A 25,001-nucleotide genomic window follows, 5' to 3' on the forward strand; every position below is an offset into this window, starting at 1 on the left:
TCTTTAACTGTGACCTAGCTTTATGGTACCTTACTTTCCAAAACACTGCATAAATATTTAACTGGCTTGGGTTTGGGAGATATATTTCCCCTTTGTTTATGTAACTGCTTATGTTAACAGTATTCCCCACAGGTCAGAACATTATACTCAGTTTCTAACTTCACACTTTGAGATTTAGAGCTAACCAGCATGCAAGAATTAGACATATGGTACCCAGAAGGGCTTGAGCAATTGATCTCCAGTTTCTTGTCCTTCCAAAGGACAAGCCTTCCTGCCTTTTCAAAACCTGTTTAAATGCCTTAATTTTATTGAGTTTGACATTCTGAAAGAAGTAAACACTCTTATTTCTACTCTCCTCTCCAAGAAATAGGAAACATTTGCTTCTAGATAGAAAGGGCCCCATGTGTCTTTCTGCTTCATACTGTTAAGGCAGATAGTTTGGTTTTACTGACTTCTGCTCACTTACCAAAATACAGGAATTACAATGTACAATTCAATCACAATACTCAAGTGGCTCCCATTACTGTTTTCTATAATATGCTCATCATCATGATGCTGGACCTATCCAGTTCCCAGGTAGGAATATATGGGTTGAAGCCAGCTCAAGCCCACTGCTCTCTTTGAAATTCTTTTGTTAGGTTGTTGAGCTTTTATACTCTATGTTGGGCTGAGCCATGTATACACTACACTCATGCTCTAGCTAACTCAGGGAGATGGTCACATTCTTCTGATAAACTCAGGAAGAAATATTTACAGGAGTCGATCCACTCAACAGATACAGATCCCAAAACAAAGGTCTTCCCCTACTCCTCTTTTGTGGAGATAGTCAGCTGTATGCGCAACAGCCGTAGTTCACATCCTACATTATTTCTGAGTTTTATGGGCACCTTACCTCTGTCTGTTTCCTGTGAGTCTCTTCAATTTTAGGGGTTTGTTGGCTGGACACCTAAAGAACACAGAGATCTGAAGGCTTTACAGACATTAGCTTTAGGAGAGGTCAGAGAGGGTAAGGAACTCTTCATTTCCTGGAATAAACATTTATTTAACTTAGCCTCTTCAAATGCATTTGCTATTGCAATGAACATTAGTAACCAAGTCCTTCTAAAAGAAAAAAAGGCATATCCACAGAATACTATATAGGTCTTTTACATATGTAGTGTGTCTTACTATCTTCCCTCTGGGCTGAGGTGAAGTCAGTAGAGATGGTGTTGGGTGAAATATGGGTTGAGGTAACTTTGATGCATAGACAATTGTTGTGTACTCCTCACTTCTCTAAACGGTCTGGAAGAGTTAAAAAGCTTATCCTGTGCTTGGCTGTTTGGTTGGACGGCTATGATGTAATATGTGATATAAGAAAGAAAGAAATGAAAGTTTATCAATTAATACCCACTTTTGTCTCACAATGTTCTGTACTTTATCATTTAACCTTTGATTGTCACTGGATGCTCAAATAGCTGCTCTAATAGTTTTATCTTTGATAGTTTTTCAACAGAAGCTGTGAAGTTCATTTTCAGTTACAGAAATCTATGTACTTCTTGCTTTGCAGTTACCTTTTGTCATGCATTCTCATAAGACATTTAAGATCATTTAGCTGCTATAAGGTTTATATACATTTTTTGTTGTTGTTAATCAGTATTTCAGTTTATGTATTTGATGAATCTGGTAATTACATCTTCATAGTTACACAGATTCAGCCTTTAGCAGAATAGCTTTCAATAACTCAGAGCATTCTGTAAGAGACATTCAGCATGATTCAGGTGCAATGCTTGGTCCTAATTCACATGGGCTCATATTATATGAGAAATATCACATCTTCTTGGAACAAACAAGTAAATTTAACCAAGTAATTTTAAAAGCAACGCAACATACACACCTTTCATGCCAAAAAACACAGCAGAGGGGTTTGACAGTTTTTACAAAATACATATTTGCCTTTAATCGAAATCACTGTGGTTGTGGTAGTCATATTTGTTACAAAGCTTCATCTTTATTCTCTGTATGTTTCTATTCCAGATAATGGAAAGATGGGAGAATCAAGGCAGCCCTCAAACAAGTTTGTCTGCTCCAGCTATACCACAGAATATTCCCTATCCACCCACCCTTCACAGGAGTTCATTTCCTGATTCAACAGAGGCCTTTGATCCACGAAAACCTGACCCCTATGAGCTGTATGAGAAATCAAGAGCTATTTATGAAAGTAGGCGTAAGTAAAAGCCCTGTTCACCCTGATGAGCATTTAATATTTTAAGCTTTTGCCTATGAATATGTCACAGCTAACATAATTTTCCATAATTATGTTTTGTAATTTAAAGCAAGACAATTCTGAACCCAGTTAATATAGGCTAAATTATTCAAAATCCTACCCCTAATACATTTTCCTAGCTCTTGCCTATGTTTTGAAGTTTTTCTTTCACCAATTTGTTTCCTGATATTACCCCTCTTCTCATTTTTACTCTTGGATCCTTAGTGAACAACAGTGAATGTGGCAATGTATTTTTCTGTGCTCTTCTTCATAGTTAACTAAAAAGAGGATATGATTTTCATATGAAATTGTTCCACTTACTTTCACTTTAAGGTGAAGTTTATAAGAGAAATGCTAGATTTATTCAGTTTGTAAAAATTACTTTGACATGTTATGACATATCATGTCCTTAGTGATTAAGAAAAACCTATGCTACTAGCAAGTACTATTTGAAAGGCTATACAAAACAAGACTGGGCTATCAAGATTCCCATCTTAATTTTATTCCTCATGTTTTTAAGGAGTATGCCACATATTTTCCTTAGCAAAGATAAAATGAATTAAACTAATTTAATCCTTACTTTAATAAACACTTTAGCTAAAAGTGTTGTATTTTAAATCATCCAGAGTTTCATGCTTACATAGGTCAGAATTTCAAAATAGTTTATTTTTTAATAAGAGCTTTTTCATAGCAGTTATTCCTTGCACATACCACCTCTCATTTCGTTGTATACATTTATTTATTCTGTAAATCAAACTTCTTCATAAATTAGATACAAAATATTGCCCTACTGCTAGTTTTCATTAGCTCATTCATTAGCTCATTATGAGACATAAACATAAATCCAAATTTGCATGTTCTGGACAGAACACTCTTCCCAAGTTTACATGGGTGTCTTCTGAAGGAAATATGTTATTGTCAATAACATATGTTAGCAATAACAACATATTATTGTCCCAAACTATTCCTTAGTGCCTTAGCCTTTACACTTTAGCTGCAGGATCGTCACCTCCTCTTCGGCCTTGGCTCTCTGTCTGCAGCTTGCCAGCCACGTTGAAGAAACACCAGGATTCATTTTGAAGCTTCTCATGGCCTCTTAATTTCACCTCAGATTCCTCTGTTTGTCACTGTGGCCAATGCCACCATCTTCTGCCATCCCGGCCCATGCAGTGGAACTCCTTCCTGACATTCTCCTCCCTATTCCTCCAAGATGATCAGATTACCTCTGTTGAGGTTGTTTTTTTTTCCACAACCCAGCTTAGCTCCCTTTCCTGATGTTCTTCTACCAGCTACATTTTGCTAATGAATCCATTTGATGTCTTCAGAGCTTTTCATGTTTCTCCCTTATCCCTCCCAGAGCCTTTCTCCCTTCCAGCCACTGATGATACCAGTAAGCATTAACTCCAGTCCAGCAATGGCTTGCCCTAGACAGTTTCTATTTCTCTCAGGAAAGGTTCCCTTTTATGTTAATCTCTCCATATGCAACACTTTTCTGGAATAATCTGTATATCTGTGTTGAGATGCATTTTCTATACAATGCCTTATGCTGTGTCACTTACGTAAAAAAATGAAAAAATAAGATATGTGGTTTGTGAATATAGATTTTTTTTCACATGATATGAAAAAGATGGGCCTGAAAAACATGTAATGAAGCAATGAATTAGTAAAAATGGATAGGTAACTTTAATCGATCACATCCATCTCTATCACTCTAAATGTAATATCCTCTGCTATCATGGCCCTTAAAGTTGTAAGAAACTCAGAGTATTTTGGGGAAGAATTCTTCTTGCTAAAGTATGGTAGAATATATTGGGTGACTTGTGCAAGATCTCTGCCATCCCTGACATGTGGGACATAGGAGAGTACACAAGTGGTTCTACACTCCTGTGTAGTCCAGTATTTTCAAACCTTTGCTTACATAGTAGAGCACAGCAATGCAATTGAGGTGCACCCTCAAGAAATTTGGTAGGCTTATCTCTAAACTCACTTTTCATAGTCCAAACCTTTCTTTTTCTTTTTTCCTTCTTCTTTAGTAGATGCCTGAAATTAAGTTCTCAAGTTTATTTTAAGCACTTAAATAACTTGCTAAGGTTTTTCAACAATACCATGTATCTTATTCCCCCTAAATAAGACCTTAGAATTTACATTCAACCTTCTTTAAAAACACCTAATCTTCAATTATGAACTTCAGTTAGGAACTGAGCTTGCCACTTTATTTAGGAATACCACATGCTGGCTGATATTTTAATACAACAAATATTATGTATTAATGCGTCATTTTTCCCTGTTCCAGAAATTCTCCTTAATTGGACAAGGTCCCCCAAATGATGTTTTTGCAGAATGTACTAGATAAAATGATTATTTCTGAAATTTTGAAGCTCTTTGAAAGGTGGATACAATGTGGAACAGTCCAAAAAGCTATAAAAGAAAGTTATTCTTTCCCCTTCTTTCTCTTTCTCTTGCTTTTGCTCTAGCTTTGCTCTTGCAAGAGCTCTTGCATTTACTCTTACTTTTTCTCTATTTCATGTATTAATGGCTACAATGAAAAATATGTAAAAAGATATTCCAGAACTGAAATTTTTCAAAGCACAATCTTCTGGACTTCCATAAAGGGAAAGGCTTCCCGTATAGACAGTTCATACAATAAATGAAATATTTTAGACAAAAAAGTTGAATTTTCCATTCAGCAGAGGCAGAACAGTATATTGCAGTTAAAGACACAAAGATAAGAGTGGCAAAGTGCAGATTACTGACAGTCTACACTAAAAAGATACCTTAAAAAGACAGTTAAGGTCTAAGAATTGTGGAACCTCCCAGGCCCAAAGCAAGAAAAGGAGGGATGAAAAGCAAAATTACAGTGGGCATTTATCCCAAATTTCCAGCAATGTCCTGATGTTTCAGCTAATCCCAAAAGCTTTAATTCATTCTGACACTGTTTTCCTACAGATGTTTTCTCTAAGCCTTGATAACATCCACAGTTCCCAGCCAGATCCCTTCTGCTTGCTTTCCCATCCCTTGGTCGTAAATAACTGTCACCAAACATCGCTGTTCTCCCTGACACTTTTGTTTCATGGGTGCCAGCAGCACACATTTTAGCAAATTGAATTCATCAAGCCTTTAATTGCTTCTTTTCTCCACATACCACTAACATTATCCTAAGTGAGAGAAACAAGCAGGAAACCTATTAGTGAGTCAAGAAATTGTCGTCTAAATTGGGTATATGGGAAGGAGAGTTTTAAAATAACACAAACTTCATTTCCCACCCATATGGCTGTGTCAGGTTGGTTATCTTCACTACAGACACACTCTTAAAGTGTGCAGAAAAAGTTCAGCTACTATTTTTTTTCTTTGGTATTTTTTGAAGTACTTCTTATCAGAGAGCAAGTTTGCCTTATCTCCTGGCAAGACCCAAAAAGAAAGAATTCATCTTCTAAAGATAAGGCAAAGAAGTGAACAATCCTGACCTGGAAATGCTCAAAAAAGAAAAGAGAGAGTGTTAGATTGCTTCTCGTGCAGTCAGTCTTGGTCATTAAGCAGTTCATTTCAGTGCTGCTGTAGCTCCGCATTCCTGCAGACTCTTTCATCAGCGGATCGCTCGGCACTCGGGGCTTACACGGGCCCTACCGAAGCCTCCTGCTCCCCTGCCAAGGAGCTGAGAGCATCGTGCCACACTGCGGAGTTGTGTGAGGAGCACGAGTTCGGTGACATGACTGGAGGCAGAGCCAGCAAAAGGATCTGGACCCGATTCACAAGCTTCTGCTCTAGCCGCTGGATATACTCATTCCTAACTAAAGATAGCAAGAGAGAGGCTCCAAGCATGCAGTTACCACAAATGATCATCTTTTTTTTATGTTGCAGAAACTTTTTGCACCTTAGGCATATGAAAGACCCGTATGACCCTACTTCACAGGGAGATTTCAATTTTTAATGACTATATGTGAGTTACTAAGGATTACTGCTTATCTATTGAAGACAGGTTTTCAGAATCAGTTCTACCAGTACAGCAGACAAATCAAACGATGCATTGGTACAAAAATTGTACTTTATAAGCCATATATCCCTGCAGAGCTGTTGTCACATGCTCTTTCCTGTTAGATGGCAGCTGCCAGATTTGTCACCTGAGAGCTACTATCAATGGCCTAAAAGCAGCAGCTAGTGTGCTTTAAAATCTCACTATTTCCAACAACTAGTGGAGGAATCATGCAGGATTCTTCCTTATATCACTCAGGATATCTATCTAAATTTTAAAAGAAGGGAAATTTTGTCTTCCTTCCTTCCTTCCTTCCCTCCTTCCCTCGCTTCCCTCCTTCCTTCCCTCCCTTCCCTCCCTTCCCTCCTTCCTTCCTTCCTTCCTTCCTTCCTTCCTTCCTTCCTTCCTTCCTTCCTTCCTTCGCTTCCCTCCTTCCTTCCCTCGCTTCCCTCCTTCCTTCCCTCGCTTCCCTTCCTCCCTTCTCTTTGCATTCTTCAAATACATACTTCCTTTCCTCTGTCTGTTTGTTTGTTTGCTTTTACTTACTTTTCCCCAGTAAGGAAAGCCTACCCTTATTTATGCTGTATTTTGGCACACTCAAAAATGGATGAGAAAACCTACTCAAATAACTTTTTTTCTCTCCTTTTTTCCCTCCAACTATTAAGTTTTATTTGTCTTAAAGGCATACCATTCTCCATGTAAAAACACTTAAGAGCAAACATGGCCGTGTGACTGGGAAGCGTGACATGGCAGCCAGGGAAGTCGGCTATGGGAGTTGGCATATAGTACATAGGATGAGGAATCTCATGTGCATGAATAACATTACAGAAGTCAGTATGCAGCAGTTGTTGCAGCAATAACTATAGCTCCAATGCTGTCATTGACAGAACTTATTCTCTTGAATTTAGCATTTCTGCTTTAATAAGTTCTCCCTATCCTTTTTTACTCATATTTTATACTGAATATTGCTCATTGTGAATACACAGCTAATAACAAACTTTGCTCTGTGTAGGCAGACATGAATCAAGCAGGGCATGTAAATTCATAACCATAGTCATAATGACATAGAATGTTATAAAATGTATAATAGAAATTCTGTTTTATTTTCCTCTAAAGAAAACAGTAAAATAAAATGCTTGTTTACAGTGATTAGGATATATTTATCATCCCTCCCTGTGTCCCTCAGTCACTATGGTAGACCATGACCAGTGATGTGACACAGAACTGCCAGTAAGAAGAATGAACTAAAATAGTGATAAGCTCTTATTAAAAGTGAAAATCTGGACAACTACAGTTTCATCTTTTACTAGAAAGACAAAGATTCCTGTTTTCAAAGCTTTTTCTCTTGACCACGGTATCATGAATTTTCTCGGTTCTTTTCAGACCATCAACTATAGTAGGCACTGTATTTTTTATGCTGCCAAATAGTTAGATGAATTGTAAAAGAACCAAAACACAAAGTCCACCGGCAGCTGCAAAACATGTATATAGCCTATGCGTTAACACAATGCATTATTGGCCTTCGCAAAAAAAAAGGGCATTTTATGATGCAGCCTTCTGAATGACTTTCTCTGGGGAACAGACAAGCATTTTTACACATATTCACAAGGTGCATTTCCTCTGAAATGTCGGTGAAAGTATTTAGTACAAAAGTGACTTAAAGTATCAGCAGTGGGGAAGATTTATCAGACAGCCTTATACTGAATGGCCAAAGGCACAGACCAGAATTTTCTAGTCGATGCCTGTTGGCTTAAGGCCTGCAGAGCTGGACTCTAAAAAATCGAAGGAAATTTTTCAAATATTTTTACTGATTTTTTTTTCAAACTGTATTTCCTTAAAAAAAAATTGCGTCTACCTTTTTTTTTTCCATTTTTGCACATCTCCAGTCCAAATGATTTTCACGTGTTATGGAGTTTTAAAAAGATATATATACATGTATGTGTGTGTATTTATTTACAAAATATTGAATATAACATATAGTACTATTAGAGTGTTAAATACATAGTATTCTAAGTATTATAGCTTAGTATTCCTTTCTTTTCTATACGGACTAAAGGTTTAGGACTATGAGCCCAGAAAATGAGGCTCTAGTTTCAGATATTCCTTGTACTCAGTTTGCTCTCAGTCTCTCTTTTCATCAGGTCCCTACCCCTTATATCTCTGAGACAGAGCTGGTTTCACTTAATAAATGTGAGGGTGCTCGTAAAGTACTAATTATTATATATTACCATCAAACTACTCCTTGACCTGGTGTGCAGGCAACCGAGTTGTAGGGAGGTAATTTCTCTGCACAATACAGATTGTTGTTTTCTTTTCATCTTTCGCTACCCCAAACAACAACATAGAAAAGGTCTAATAATTTATGTTACTAAATAAAATTAACCCTTTTCCATTAAGAGCTAATATCGTATCAAGAGGAGAGGACAGTTTAAAAGACCGATGTCAAATAATTCTGTATTGTTCATCCCTGCAGGAAGAATTACTCATCTGACAAAGTGGTTTTGTTAGTTATAAGAACTGACAGTGAAACCAAAAGCATTTTAAAATGAAATTATAAGAATATCATCACCACAGGAGAGTGGATGTAAAGTGATTTTGATTGCAGGATTGCAAAGTCGGTCTTGAACAAACTATGCTGATAAGAAGTGTCATTTTTTTCAGCTAGCGGCACTATTAAAGATGCAGTAATCCTTTCTCTTGAACAATTTACACTTTATTAAAAGGTACACATGTAGATTTCTATCTGATTGGTTGTACTGAAAAGTTGATGTAATAATTTAAGTGAGAAAACTGACACGTAAGCTCTGGAGAGCTAGTCACGAGTTATCACCTCCGGCCGAGCTGCGTGAGGCCCCTGGGAACTGCATCGTGTACAAGGTGGTTCAAACTGCTCCTCACCTTGGGGTTGGAAAGGACATTGCAACATAACCATATTCATTCCCTTTACTTAGAAAATTCTTGTTAATCTAAAGTGTAGGTAGGACTGAGATGTTGCAACATGAGTGTTTGCTAGGATTGGATTTATTCTGTATTCTTTCAACAAAATCTGATCCAAATCTTTAGGCCTGAATTTATATTTGTAAAGCAGCAATCGCCACACTAGCCAGTCTCTGTTCACTGGAATTCTCTCATTCACCTTTTCTCCCTAAGCTTTTTTTCTTTGGAAAACATATTAACCACAATCTGCTAGATTATTTAAGATATGCTTTTTTTCTCCCCAAAGACTCTAATGAGCAAAGCTAAATCATTCCCATTCTATTCACTCATGGGAATCTTTAGCACATGAGAACTTTTCATGAACAAATAGGCCTGGAAGAAGGCCCAAAATAAGTATAATGTGTATTTTTTCTTGCATTTCAACAGTACATTGACACTTGAGGATTTTTCAGGATGTTCTTCCCAAGAGGCACATTTTCTCTTCCATTTCATATTCTCTTAACTTCCACTTGTTTAGTATACTTGTCATCAAAAAGATATTACTTTGTAAAACTGAGATTTATTGACAAAAATATAAGCTGTCAATAATAAGCTGTGCTCTCAGATGTTCCTATCTAGTTACCTATGTGTACTGAAACTGCTGCAGACTAGTTTAAATTCCATTTCTACTTGCATACATTGCATGTTAAGTTCAGAGGCACTTTGTAGAGCTTTCTGTTAAGGAAAAGAGACATTAACGAGTTCTTATCCCTTCATTTTGTTAATGGTCGCAGGCATTTTTACCAGCATGCAGGATACTTCTCATGTACAGTTTCCCAAGATAATTTGTATCTGACAACATTCTTAAAAATAAATAGCTAAGGCAAGGATTTTTTAACTAATAGCCAGAAAAAAGACTGTTGAGTTTGAGTTTCCCCTGAAAGATTGGGTGGATGGATATCTATGCATTTTATTCATGTGAAAATCTTTGAATAGAAGCACTCCCAGTGTGAGAGATTGTTTTCTCTTAAATAATTATTCCCTTAAAACAATAAGAATTCATGATCTAGCTAAACTCATGACTTGTAATAAGTCATAAGGAAGTATTACAGAAGTTCTGTTCCTTTCCTCTAAGTGTCTAGACGTTCCTAGAAATGTCCGTATTACAATGTTTAGAAATAAGACCCCAAAAGTCCTGTAGTTATACCTTACTAAGAGATCTCAGAGTGCAAAATATAGATTTTATTTCCACTTACAAGAGCTAGTGCAATAAAAAACCTACAAATCTCCCTTCCTCTAGATATAAGACTTCAGCAAGTGGACAACTTTTTGGTTTCTCATCCTGTGAACATATAAGAGAAATGTAGGATATTTGGTTCAGAAGTAAACAACTTTAAAGAGGATGGAAATGACCTATTCATAAACTGCTCAATATAAAGAAAGATAACTAGGATTTAACAAGCCCAGAAGACAACTTTTCATCCTATTTATTGTGAATTCTCTCCTTATTTAGAAATTGTAGAGATGTGCATCTCACTGGCAACTGGTGATAGTCACTATCTGGGTTTGCACTTCTAAATCTCCCTTTTATTTTACCAAATTTATTGAGAGAACTGGACTTGCTTAGCGTAAAGAATAATGTCTAGAAGCAATCTTTAAATAAAAACAGTTGGTACAGAATGAAGAGTTTTCCTTGTCGAGCGCAGTCAAGAAGTAATGGGATAAAAATGCAGCAAGGTGGATTAGATAAGGATTAGAAATGCCCCTCTAAATATAAGGGTATTTTATAAGCATTGATAGAGATGTCCCAGAACGCTTGTAGAGCCTCAGTAACTGGAAATTTTTAAGAACAGATTATACTAGCTGGATCCAACAGACAAAAGGGGCTGGATCTGGCTTTTCACCAAGTATAGCGGGAAATGTCTGTACTGGGAGCAAACAGTCTTCACAGTTCAGAGCTTCCTCTTGCACCACCATGTAACTGGACATGCAAAGTGTCCCCAGTGAAACAGAACCTGCAGGTGCTGCTGCTGCCATAGTTCCTCCCAAATGAGCCACACACCTCTGTCGCCCTCACAAATACCCTGTCCAAGTAACAGCAGGGAGGCCTCTGCATGCAACACATTCAGCACAACTTTAGCTAGTACTGTGCAATGCAGAGGGGAGGAAAATGCCCCCTTCCATAGGAGGGAAGCCATCAAGATCTAAGGTGCTGCTGGAGGTCCTAGCTAGCTGGATCCGGGTCCTGAAGATACCAAGGATCACCTAGAACCATGGAAGCTCTTTGCAGAAATGGATTGTTCTCTGGTTTGTCACAATTTTAATGTAATTGTACTTGTTTAGCTTCACTGAGGCGTATTCTGAGGGATACTAGGATGACTGCAGGCACAAATGGAAACACAGAATGACCCAATCTTACAACAGCTCAAACGTTGTAGGAATGTAGTCAGGGAGTGCAGAGATGCGACAAGGAAAGCTAAGGCACGTCTGGAAGGCAAGCTGGCAAGGGACGTTAAAAATAACAAAAAAAAATTCTTCAAATACATTAACAGCAAAAGGAAGATCAGGGAGAACGTGGGTCCGCTGGAGGACGGGATGGGCACCTTGGTTACAAATAACACAGAAAAAGCAGAGTTGCTGAATGCCTTCTTTGCTTCGGTGTTTACCAAGGGCAGCCCTTTAGAGCCCCAGGCCCTAGAGGCAAGAGAAGAAGCTGGTGGAGAGGAAGACTTGCCCTGGGTAGAGGAAGATTGGGTCAGAGAGCACCTAAGGAACCTCGATACCCACAAATCCATGGGCCCTGATGGGATGCACCCCAGAGTGCTGCGGGAGCTGACAGATGCCATAGCTAAGCCGCTCTCCATCATCTTTGAAAGATCCTGGAGAACGGGGGAGGTGCCGGAAGACTGGAAGAAGGCCAATGTCACGCCAGTCTTCTGAAGTATATGAAGGGACTGCCTCCTTTAAGCATCTAAGTAAAGATATGCAGACACCTACAAACTAGAACACAGTAGCACACTTTATACAACCCTTAACATAACAGGGCAACATAAATACTTCATTAAAACCAAAAGGATGTTCCCATCCAGTTCAATATCCAGACTGCATTTTAGATAAGCAGAATATCAATTACTTCAGTTTGGGCAGTTTGAGTAGTGTTGAAACCCTGCAGTCCATACCCCATTTAGGAAGTGATACACCACAAGGCCAGGGAAGTGGTTTTAGTTCAAAGTCTTCCAAAGTGTTAGGGAGCTGCCTGCCCATGAAATACTGTCTTCTTTCTCTCACCACTCCAGAGGGCTTTGATGGGCCAAATACAAAGCTTTCCAGGCATTTTCTGACCTCTTTCTGCTTGGAAAACACGGTGCTTAAATTCCTTTTGTACTCATCTTTTTCTTCTATTTCATGAGATGATATATACTTATCTGTGTAGATCATTGTCCTACAGATGCTGATGTGGAAGACCTCCATTTATATCATGAAATACTTGATATAGTACTTTGTTTTAGTTGTGTGAATGTGCTAGTTATTTTTTTTCCTATTTACTATTGAGAGGCCAATGCAAGCCACCTTCAGTGTGAGATGGTTTGTAAGTCAGTCTAGAGGGTGAAGAGATCATAAAACAGAAGTTTATAGTTAAACTGTGACAATGAATCCAACTGCAGATTTGTTCCAGATTTCTCTAATGCTAGTAAAGTAGCTGTAAATAAAAAAGAGTCCATTATTGGTTCACTGTATCATCTAGTGAGATGTAAATACTTTCAAACTCTGTGTACTAAGAGTGGGTTAAATTGGTTTGCTTTCACATGCAAACAGTTGTTTTTATTGGTGAAGTATATTTATAATCTGTAGCAAAATCTTGCTGCTCTTGATAATAAAAGAGGGCTTTCAATTGAACTGAATAATAGCAAGGGTCAAGTCATCTAAATAGCCTTTAAACTTTTCTTTTATTGTGGTCTTTGAATAAGCAATAAACAATAACATTAAGGAAAAAAAGGCCCTAACTTTCACCTTTTTTAATACAGTAACAATTCAATCTTCATCATAAACTATGTTCTATTAAAGGAGCCCTCTAACTGTCTGTTTCACTTCGCCTAGAAATGGTCTGGAAGGCCTATATCTAGCAGGAAGATACATCAGGGATATGCAATAAATGAAATATGCAATAAGAAATAGAAATTGACAGTCAGTAGTTTAAGCACAGCACAGAAAGTGGTGCTGCTTCTTTACATATCTTGAGAAATGTATTTCATCTTTAATTCCCCATTTTCCTATTCAGAACAAGTGCTGCCCAGGACTGGTTTTCGAGTGGATTCCTCTGGCAAGTATTCCTCAGCCTTCATTGTTCTGTAAACTAACTGTCCTCCATTTTATGTTTAAGTACTTATTTCTTTAACCATTTCTCTAGATTATGGCCAATCAGCCCAGTCACCATTTTCTTGTTATATGAGCTCTGTGGGGGGGTTATAGAATGCTAACTCTACATCTTTTTGTAATACATTTTCATTTTGAGGAAGGAAAACCACTTCCTTTTCCTCAAACAGTCTTTGTGTTTATTTAACAATACTTTTTGTGTGCTTTGATACATTAGTGTTTACTGTCCTACCATTAATAGCATAAAAATATTTATCTATAGCTCAGGCCTAAAGTTTAGTTTAGTTTAAGCATTATTTCACAATGAAAAAAATGAAAACAATTTTATCTCTATTTGCAAAAGAACAGAATTGATGTGTTACACAGAGCAGAACCACCCATTTCTTGGTCCTATACATTAAGGACTCATTAAAGACTTTTCTATTCCTAGACAGCTTAGACAGGCTTCTAAGTCAAATATGAGTTTGGGCTGGTTTCACACACCCCGTTAGGGTGAATAGTTGAATACATATGTTATCAATTCCTTTTTTTTTGTTTTTTTTGTGCTTGCTGGTGTCTATATTTACCAGCTGTATAAACATCAAAAGGAAATCTGTATATTTTTTAAAAAGCTACTAATGTTGGAAATCAGCTGACTTTTTTCAAGCTTTTCACAATTTTCAAGAACATCTGAAGCCCAGAAAAAAGTTATTGTAGATTTGTGTTAATCACAGTTCATCGTAATAATTTACACATAATAAGTAATCCTCATCAGCTTCAAGAAAAAAGTCCAAAATAGCTCTTATTTTCAGCAGTAAGTTTGAGAAAATCCAGAAAGACTGTAAAGATCTTATAACAAAGCTCTGCATCCTTGTTTTAATTACAATGTAGAAGAGATTTAATAAAAAAAATAGCATTTACAGTATCATCCCAAATAGTAGGTTTATCTCTATGAATATCACTCAGCACTTCTGAGACTTGAATCATCCATAAAACAAATCTTCAAGTATATATCTGCTCTGCATACTTTCAAGAAACAATTGTATGTACACTTATCAATGTGCAAGTCATCTAGAAATTAATACAGTACAGAGATGTAACTGAGAGCTGATGTCACATCTGAACCTCTGAGATCTCACTGTCATTCAGTAACAAGGTATTCATTGGATTTAAAGCAAATCTCCCTTCTTCCACAAGGCAGGAAATGGAATTTCCGAATGCTCCTTGCTACCCTTGCTGTGCAGCAATGATAAGATCACTGCTTGTCCAATACCATTCTTAAATTCATGGGAGATCCAGCTGTTTTTATAATGTAGCAAAGTGAATTGGTTTTGTCACTTCCAGACCAAATGCTCCATTAAGTTTCCTTTTACAGAAAAAGACCAAACAAAATACCCTAAATATAAAAAAGACACTGAAGCTACTAACAGTGTAATCTACTGTTCCTTTTCTATTACATGTGTGCAGAGAAGTAAGGGAGAGGGGGAAATTCCTGTGCAGGATGCCTTTAGGATAAAATCAGGCCTTGCAGAAGAAAAGCTGATGTCTTGGAGGTGGGATACATAGGGGAACCAACAAAGCAAACTACGCCAAAAAGCCGACTATACTGATTCAGGCTTGGCTTGACTCCCATGTCTGCAAACCTATTAATTTAGTCTTACTTGGCATGAACTGCAAGGTCTAGTTTATACTAAGAGAGAAAAAAAAAAAGGTTCATTTTCCATAATGAAGTCATATTAACCAGCAGTTTGCAGTATATTGCAAGCCATAGAAGTGTGATTTCTCTGTAAGTACAGGCAATTTGCTTTGTGCATATGAGCAATTGAAACCTGCACTAGCAAGAAGAGGCAGCGTGTATTTTATCTAATAATCCTTTTTGGGGAAAAAAAGCACCAGAATCACAGAGATAAGCACTGAAGAAATATCAGAGAGAAAATATAATCACTTCCACAGGAAAGAGTACCCAATTAATGTATATGCAGGAATACTGAAAGCATTGGAACGTGGTAATAAGGAATTTTAATCAGTCAAGCCTGAGTTTCTGTAGTAAGAACAGCAACTATTAGTGAACATCTTACCTATATTGAGGAAAAGGGAAAAACATATTTGATAGCCAGCAAGACTTCAGCATGCATGTTTTAAAGTAAAGATATGAAAATAAACTGAGATCTCATGTAAAAGGAGCTTACATAAAGTAGGTTTTATCGCACTAATCTGGTAACTGATTTTTTGTGCACCAAACAAGTGGTACATATTTAGTCAATCTATCTAAACTTCCACTAGGCATTTTACAGAATGTCGGTCATAATTGATACTCTCACGTGCTAACCTGGAGCAGGGGGCAGGTCCGTATAAAGGCATTACCTATGGAGACTCTCCAGGTGTCTGTGTTGTAGTTGTCTCCAGCTCAGCTGAAAGCCACTTGGTGGGATCATGTCATCCCATCTAACATGGAAACGGAAACAAGTAGAAATAGCAGAGGATCAAGTGCTCTTAAGTATACAAGTCAGTCGCAGGGGATAATGTCAAATTGTAGTGAAAAGGTATGTATAAGCATGGGGTGCAATCCACCAATAAAAGTGTGGAATGAGGAAGGTGACCTGGTGACAAAGGCCACAAAAAGGCTCAGTTGCCAAGTGTCTTCTTTGCACAGGTCTTATTTGCTTGCTCATTGCTTGCAATATCAGGAAGCTGGGCAAGATGACCCAGGAATCTTTTCCAGTCCTGTGTTTCTGTTGCTTCTGTTTTTTTTTTTTTAAAGCATTTTTTTAGAGAACAAGGAAGAGTTGGCAGCTAATGGGCTCTGTAGACTTCCAGCTCCCTGACAAGAAAAGCTCTTTGGAGTAAGAATTGCCACACTCAGTTAATCTACAAACTTCCAAAATACATTAGAGCTCACCAAAAGAAAAACTGTGCCCACATAAGACATTTTTAGCTTAAATACATTCATGGTCAGCTTGGCTTACCTTTTTCATTCTATTGGTAGAAGGAGAAGCTCATAAAAAATATATATATATATTTTGGAGTCTGGTACCAACACTGGTTCAGCGTGTAAAGTTTAAGTTCCAGTGTGCTGGGGAATGCACCCTTTGCAATTTCACATTCACTTTTATTAATTTATTCCCACTTGTGTATATCAGCATGGTTGCACTAATAAACCCTGGAAAGAAAGTCTCCTTTGCATGTTAGAGCTCAGAAATGCCCGTCCCGCTGTGTCTCTCTATGATGTCCTCTCCCTAGTCCTAACCCCATCCTTGTTACACAAACACATCAAGCAAGGACAGAGCACTATCTTCATACTAAAATTCCTTTGCCTCTGACAACTTTGAAATAACCTTTGCCTTATGTTAATATATTGTGCATACACAAACTTCATTTGCCCCTTTATTGACTGTTGAAACACTTATCAAATAAATTGAAAAAAAAATCAGCATAATAAGCTCTTAGGAGCTGTTTTGCTGTCTAAACATATGGGAGGCAAGTAAGTAGGGAAAGACAATACTTTTATTTTACCAGCTGAGACATTTGAGGCAAATTCAGTTTCAGCTTAATATTAGCATACATTTCTGAAACAGGGTGCTGGCCTCCGTAATACGCTGTTGTGGTAGTCAAGAGAGAGTTTTCATGGCCCAGTGATAGGATAGAGCTGCTGCAGGTAGTTACGAGTTGCCTTCTTTGAAGACCCGTCTTGGGCTGAAGCGATGGGTCAGAAATGAGTGGAAAGGGATCACTCCCTGGCTCAGATCCACTGAGTAGCATCCAAAGCATCTCCTCTCCTTTAGCATTGCTCACTTTGTTGAACTCATCACCTTAAAAAAGCGAGAGAGAGACAGCAACTACCAGAGCTCATCAGCTGGAAGGGATCCCCCAAACACTGTCGTTTGCAGGGCATCCACTGGCAGGTAATGAGCTGCTGACGTGCTGTATTTCAGCCATCTGTAGTCCCTGCCCTCCTAGGGAAACAGGGCACAGTTGGAGGCAACATAAGCAGTTTGCTGAAATAAAGCTACTCATTCCTTCCTGTCTTTTGGGGCTGACAAAATGCTGGCAGTGGCCAAAAGCACTGTCACGATTTATGGCTCAGAGTGCAATTTGTACAAAAGACCATTCTGCTAATAACTATGCTGCTTTAGGTGATGAGCCCAAAGTGTCTCTAAACATCCTGGCAGAAAGACAGCTAAAGGAGACAATTTATTAGTTCTTTAACTACTAAGAGTTTTATTTTAAATCTCTCTCTTGTATTTTGAGGGCACCTGGGTCCAAAACAATGGGCTTGGTCACATGAAGCTAAAGACCCTTTTACAAGAAGCTAATTTGTAAAAAGCACAGTTCTTTAACCGATACAATCCAGGGCAGAATATATGTTTACAGGCAAAATATGCAGGCATATGGAAGCACAATTTTAATGATTCATAAAGCTTTAATTGAATAGCATTAAGGAGTTCAAATCCATTATGTTAGCTTTCAATTTAAACCCTAAAACTCAGAGGCTTATAATGCTAGCTTTCATCAGAACTCTTTATTGAGGGTATTACCTGACAGTGGAGTACTGCAAAGTTACATTATATAAAAGACATAACTGCTTAATACTTGCATATGGAACTAAAATGTTCTGTGCTGATTATTCATCTTCCCTAAGTTGGACTGATTAATTTTCTTTATCTCCCATTTCAGTTTATTGTCTTTAAGTTTTAACAGACAACAAGGAAAATACAAATTAAATGCCAGAGATGGCTGAACAGCAAAATATGATGCAGTCAATCTTAGGAGGAAGGCATCATTATAACCTCTATTTTGGACAGAGTTTTCCAGTACCATTCTCCTGTGAATGTGTTCTAGTTTGGGCTTAGTGCAATTTACTGAACGTAATCATCTTCTGAGATACCTACATTTTCAAGTGTCTTCTCTTTGTCCGTGTACAACGCATTGTGTTCCATTTGTTCCCACTGGCTCTAGACAGGCTGTCATTAGTCATCCACGATGAACAAAAGTGGGTATGGAAGGTGGTGTAAATTCTCTGGACAAAACAAAAATGCATTGCTCAGCGGGATTTCCCTTTAAACCAGGTCCCGATTACAAGGAACTGGATGTTCACCTTCGGAGGATGGAGTCTGGCTTTGGCTTCCGAATCCTGGGGGGAGATGAACCTGGACAGCCTGTGAGTTGCTTTTTCCTAACTTTCCATTTTATAATTCTAATATCTTTGCAAAAATCAGCTCTGTAACTGAAGTATCAGGCATTGAAAGGAACTTAAGAGCTATATATGTTTGTTTCTAAAAAATGTATTTATTTTAGTGAAGCTTTGATATACAAAAAGACTTCAAGGTGTTAGTGAGTATGTCTTTGGGAGCGCAGACAGAGTTACTCAGAATGAATTTCACAATGTAACTGGGGCTCACCACTGGGGACTAATCCTAAATCTATACTAAATCTAAACACTCTGATATCACAGCCTTACATGTAGTCTCTGCAGCCCACCTTACCACCGTGAAACACTCTGTGTATATACGATGTATAACTGGTTGATACATTTACGTATTCTGTATTTAGATTCATACAGAATAATATCATTGTCATTTAAGCATTGACACCAGCAGAGCAGTACCTGAGAAACAAAACTTTCCTCTCTTTTAAAATTATCAACATCTATTGAACTGCTGATAAATATTAATAGTTTATTGATACCTCCTTTAAAAGGAAACAAGTGCACTGGATTCGAAAAGTGTGCTTCAAATGCCAGTTTGAAGGCCTCTATTTAGAATAACTATTTTAGAATAGATTTTCAAAGCTGCACAAGGACTTTGGGATCAGAATAATGCTGTTTCATCCTCTAAACTTGCAGTGCGCTTGAAGTCCCTCCGGCATCTGACCTTCTGCCATGGCACATGTCCCAGCACATGTAAAAACTCATGCCATGCATCTGCTATCCTTATGTTCTCCAGCTAAACATTTTTTCTGTCTTCTCTGGAAGGCCTCATCAAGGCCTTTTGAAGCCAGAAAGGAAATCTAATAGGGTTTAGCATGAACACCACATTTTATCCTGCAAAGAGTGGGAGCCAGTGGAAGATTTTGAAATCTCCCTCTACCTGCTTTAGACAGTAGCGTCTGCCAGCACTTCCTCCCTGCCAGGAAAGTGTCCCTGGTCGCCAGGCTGCTGCATATTCTGGGGAAGAGTCTCCCTTGGTTTCTCCTTCAGTACATTTTCCATTACAAATGCACCCATTAAGCAGCCACTAGACTGAGTGGCTGGCTCTGCATTTTGAGGTTTAGGACATCCTTGCAGGGAAAAATGCAGCTCAAATACCTTGTATAAAATGGAATAGTTTCAACCTAAAGAAGCAGTAAAATTGCTTTAGACTATCCAGCACTCTGTTGGTTAGGAATAGTAGGAGATCTGAATTTATGTCTCCGCTCAAAAACCAAGAACAGGAATTTGGAAATGAGATTTTTTTCTTCCCATCTACAGGCTTTATGCTCCATTGCAGAGGAAGTAGCTCTTTCCAGCTTCTTCTCAGTAAGGACTGTTCTTCCTAGTTTCTTTTCAGCAGAAGACTGACCTGGCTTAACTATCTAAAGCCAGAGTCGTAGCTGGATACCAGTCACACCACTGTGCACTCCCTCCAGGTCACGGGTTAGCTCCTTACTATTTTTGCAGGGCAGGACTGAAAATGCCTCTTTGTGTGAAGCACCTTCTGAGGTGCTTCAGGGTCCTACTGAAGAGTTGCTCTCAGCCTGCCCTTACATTCAAGGCTGCTGCCTCTATTGCAGGGCTTGGGAACACAAAAGCTGATTTGCCCCATAGATATCAGTGTAAGAGGCATTGTATCTCCCTGCAAACCTTGTCTCACAGTCCCTGGGGATGAATGTCAAACCAGCTTGAGACTTTGTATCCTACATGGCAAAAAGATGCCTCAGAGCTAGGTGCTGCCATGCTGGACTTTTCAGCTATCTCTTTTGGCAATCTGCTTGTTTTCACAGCTCAGATTCATCTTTAAGAAAGTAGAGAGATTAACTCCACTTTCTCTTTTTGAGTTCCCATCTAGTTTGTGCTACTAGGTGGATCTACTAATTAGATATACTAAAGCACAAAACTTTTAAATTCTGTTTTCTCTTCTTCACCGCTCCCCTGCTCTGCCATGGACTGCCCACCTGCAGCTGTCTAATCCTTTCACCTCCAGGAAAGGAGAGGCAGTTTCTGCCTCTCCTCCAAACCCCAGTGTGTCCTATGAAACAAGAACTAAGACACTTTGAAATGTTTGTTTCAACTCTCCCACTGTGCAGCCAGGTAACACAGAGCAAAGGAAGCTTTCAGTGGCTTTGTCTTTGTGCCTTTGTTTCTAAAAAGGAATATGGGTTCTTCAGCACAAGGCAATAAATTCTCAGAGAGGTAGGATCTGCATAAAGTATTTTTCAAAATAAAGAAATAGGCACTATAGAAGGAGTGTAGCATAGTTTGCCTCTAGTTTTACAATCTAGCTGGCATCTTTGAAGGAGTGAGTACTCCACTTTGCGTATTTGTAAGTGCAAAGATGCTTCCTGAAGGGAAGAGTTACATTTGTCATGATATTTCAAGCATCTAAATTGTGGGAGTCTCATAAAATCATACCTCCATATATATTTATCACATCTGTCATTAACTTGAGGGGTTTAAAATAGTCTGGCTATATTACAGTGAATTATAACAGTACATGCTGCTCAGAACCGTCACTGCAAGGTCACAACTGGTTCTTAACCTGGCTTTGTACTGAGGATTATAATCACTGTCCCTAAGGGGGAAAGTATTTTGGATACGTTCATATGGCTCAAACTGAAAATCACAGGAACACATACAGAATTAGACTGAGAGTTTCTCCTCTTCCAAACAGGTTGCATGGGATTCATCTAATTTAAAATTAAATGCTTACAAGATACATGTCTTGATACCTCTAATGATTGGTGTTAAGACATAGACATTTATTTCTACGATGTTATGAAGTTGTCCAAAAAGCAAAATATTAGGATCAAACAAACCACACCTTAGGAGTTCTCATTTTTCTCTGTGATTAGACAACGAGTTCAGATGATTAGCTTAAATTTAAACTTCACAGACACTCAAAGTTAGGTGAGATGAATCACACCTTTTATGTCTATTTCTCAATTTGACTATGTGCTTGTGAAATAACTGCGTTCTGTCCAGAGAAACTGAGTCACAAAGTTAAATAATTATCAAGAATCACAGAGAGTGACCATCAGCTCCAGCACTGAGGTCAGTTCCAGACCTTCCACCATTATTTAGATCAGTCAAAACCAGAAGTAGTCTGGGGGGCTTTGCAGGAGGTATTGATGGCCTGCCATGCTGTGAGCTGCACTTGTGTTTCTCCAGAAGTTACAGATGAACGAATGGTTCAATACTTTGTCAGCCTAGGATCAATTACAAAGAAACTGCAGATAGTAAAAACCAGGAGCAAGTTACTCCCTACAAATCTTCCAGCTGCCACAAGCTAACATCCATTTCCTTCCAAAATAACTGCCCAAAGTTCTTACTCAGTTGAGATTTGCAGATACAAGGTGCTGACTGTACTTTTTGGAGATATATCTAACAGAGCTTTGAATAGTTTTTTTATTGACCAGCAGAAGAGCCTAAATGTTTATTTCATAGCTGGAATTTTCACAAAGCATTTTTCAAAGCTTTGATGTATATTCTTTCCCTGTTTGAAGAACAGAATGGAGAACCTAAAAGAACAGCCCTGGGAACTCAGCCTGGCATGGCTTAACAGGAATCTAAGAATGCCAGGAAGAAGGAAAGGGCTGTACCTTGTTTTCTTTCTCTTACCATTTGGAAGCAAAAGTGAACCAAGCAGAGCTGGGGAAGATCCTCAAGGCTCCACATGGGAGTTTCATTTAAACTCTGCTCAGGCACTTCCAGCTTGGCAGCCAAGACCTTGAGAAAACAAGATCACCTGCATCTTTTGTTATTTAAAGTGGATTGTCATCCAGTATGCCGTTTCCATCCTCCTGTGTTCGCTCCAGCTCTGAGCGAGGCTCACGGAAATTTGGAACACACTTTGCAAATACTGTAATATTCACTCAAAGACTGCCAGACTTGTTTGAATCTGTATTGACTGTACTCTCACTCATCCATGGGAAAAATATATATGTCTTCAGCTAATGAATTACATGAATTTATGTGCATAGAAAGTGGAGAAAGTCATTAAAAGGTTTAGAACAGATTTTTTACTGGTTTATAAGTTCTATACAAATTACATTTAAATATCGATTTGGGAAAACAACATCTGCCCAGAGTAAGCTGACATTTTTCCTCTTTTTCCATTTTGCTGATCGACGACTACCTGAGCAATTATTCATTATAAGTAGCAGCATTTGATATTGCACTTTTTTTTTTCCACTCTAGAAGATCCTGAAGCAAATTCTGTGGGTAGGGACACTTCTGCTAGCTATTGCTACTACTGTTTTTTTTCATCTAGTTACTTATATCACACAGATATTGGGAACCCTATATAAGTAATACATAGATTCAGTAATTTAAGGTCAAAGGAACCTTAATTGCTCTTTTTCTGTTTAGATCTTCCGCATCATGTTATCTGTAGAAATTAGCCATTGCTTAATGTCTTGATTTAAAGATTTCAAGTACAGATAATCCTTAGATCAGGAGTCTCAGGTAGATCACTCTTGCCAGGTGAGAAACATCTTACCTTCTTGCCAGAGGTAAGAAAACACCTTCAATCACATCTGCAAAACAAGAGCATTTCTTTCAAGCACACACAGGGCCTTTTCACCTACACTGAATCACTAACTTAATGTCAACAGAAAAGGGGAATCACTACAATATCCATGGGGCAAAATGTGAGGCTGTGTATGTGCGGGCCCTCATGGTGATTTTTACGGGTTTTTGTTTCTTTGTTCCCTAGATTCTGATCGGAGCAGTGATTGCAATGGGCTCAGCAGACAGAGACGGTCGCCTCCATCCCGGCGATGAGCTGGTGTACGTGGACGGGATTCCAGTGGCTGGAAAAACCCACCGATACGTGATTGATCTGATGCATAACGCTGCCCGAAACGGGCAAGTAAATCTTACTGTGAGGAGAAAAGTACTATCAGCGGGTGAGTTGAGAGGACGGGGAGGGGGGAAAGAATAATTGAAATCAATGCTTTTGGCACAAAGATGCTGTCTGTTTTTAAAAAAAGAAAGAAAGAAAAGTGAAAATGAATGTGAATATTTGTGCCATTTGAAAAAAAGGAGTAATTGTAAATATCTGTCCTTCATTTCTGTGACAAAATTGCTACAGCTGAGTGTTGTTTCCTTTGGAAGTGGAAATAACATCGACAGCCCCAGTGTGGTGATCATGAGTGCTCTGGATTTGTCCCATGCTGTCTCAGTCTGTGCTGTCTCCCCTTGTGTGCCCTTTTGGGGCAAAACGTCCACCTAAGTTAAAGCTGGCAGTGTGAACAAGCAATCAGAGAAAGGCTTGAAGACCATAACTGTCTGAGGCAAGGACTCATTTCACACTTGTACATGTTTAAAGCCCATTTCTGGTCTCACTGATGTCATTTGGAGTTTCTCCCACTGACTTCAATGCAAGCTGCCTAAAAACCACCCTGAGCTGCAGCAATGGCTACAAGGAGCAGGGCAGAGTCCTTCCCCCAAGCAGAAAATACTATTCATATAATATGTTAATGTATCAATATATCATATATATTATTCAGAAAATAAAGCGATACAAAGAATCTGGAGCAACTAAAACCTTTAGACTAGCTCAATGTCAATTAGTGAAAAAGACTGAAACTTTGGAAGGTATCTTGCTATTAAAGTTTTAATCAGAGTATCTGCGCCAATTCCATTAAAATCTTTGCCTATTTGAGGAAACTTATTCAGTTGCTTAAAAAAATAAAATGGCTGTGGTCGGTGCACCCCAGCGAGGGATCAGAAATGAGCAAACCCCCATGTCCAGCCTGTCCTGTCGTTCCGCTGCCTCCGCGCCAGCCCCTGCTGTCGCTCCCACCCTGCTCCCCGCTGCTCCGCATCCCGCTCCCGCCGTGGCGCTGCCGGGACTGACTTTCTTCTGTTACTGACTCCAGAGTCCTCCAGCCAGAAAGCTCCCCTTGCACCCGGCGCGACGCCCCCTCGCAGCTCCCCCAGCGCTAGGAAAGTGGCCAATAACCAAGGTAATACGCTCAGCGCTTGGGTGGCACCTCGGCCGGGCCAGGCGGCTCCGGAGCCAGCGATCCAAGCACCAGGAGGTTTTCCTGGGCCTCGGAGTACCACACTGGGGGATATCGTGTGCATCCTTAATGCTTAATCATTCCCAGAGCTGACACAACATATGCTTTATGGCAAAAAAAAAAAAAAAAGGACCAATGTGGGATGTAACTGAAAAAAATTAATTCTACTATATCAGATTTAATGTGATTTTTGCACTAATATGGATGTATACAGCAAGAGTTTTGGGGCTTTCCTTACCTCCCTGCCGAGCAGCTCACGCAGCCCCAGCCACCGCTTTGCACAGACCCTTCTCCAGACCC

At 38.9% G+C, this 25,001-nt stretch overlaps 1 protein-coding gene across 9 annotated transcripts in view; it reads left to right on the top strand.

Annotated features, from left to right (window-relative positions):
* MAGI2 (membrane associated guanylate kinase, WW and PDZ domain containing 2) overlaps window positions 1–25,001 on the top strand; it is a 677,723-nt gene that overhangs the window by 594,506 nt on the left and 58,216 nt on the right. For 4 of the 9 annotated variants that reach the window (XM_088533177.1, XM_088533170.1, XM_088533176.1 and 1 more), the window contains 5 exons: window positions 2,014–2,203; window positions 13,408–13,446; window positions 18,545–18,639; window positions 23,390–23,582; window positions 24,558–24,644. In XM_088533177.1, coding sequence (XP_088389303.1) covers window positions 2,014–2,203; window positions 13,408–13,446; window positions 18,545–18,639; window positions 23,390–23,582; window positions 24,558–24,644 — 604 coding nt within the window. The remainder of the gene's footprint in view (window positions 1–2,013; window positions 2,204–13,407; window positions 13,447–18,544; window positions 18,640–23,389; window positions 23,583–24,557; window positions 24,645–25,001) is intronic. The other 5 variants (XM_088533173.1, XM_088533178.1, XM_088533171.1 and 2 more) reach the window with 4 other exon arrangements.

This window comes from Tinamus guttatus, unplaced genomic scaffold (genome assembly GCF_059628265.1).
Source record: "Tinamus guttatus ecotype Peru unplaced genomic scaffold, ASM5962826v1 Tinamus_guttatus_pri_ptg000489l, whole genome shotgun sequence".
Lineage (NCBI taxonomy): Eukaryota > Metazoa > Chordata > Aves > Tinamiformes > Tinamidae > Tinamus > Tinamus guttatus.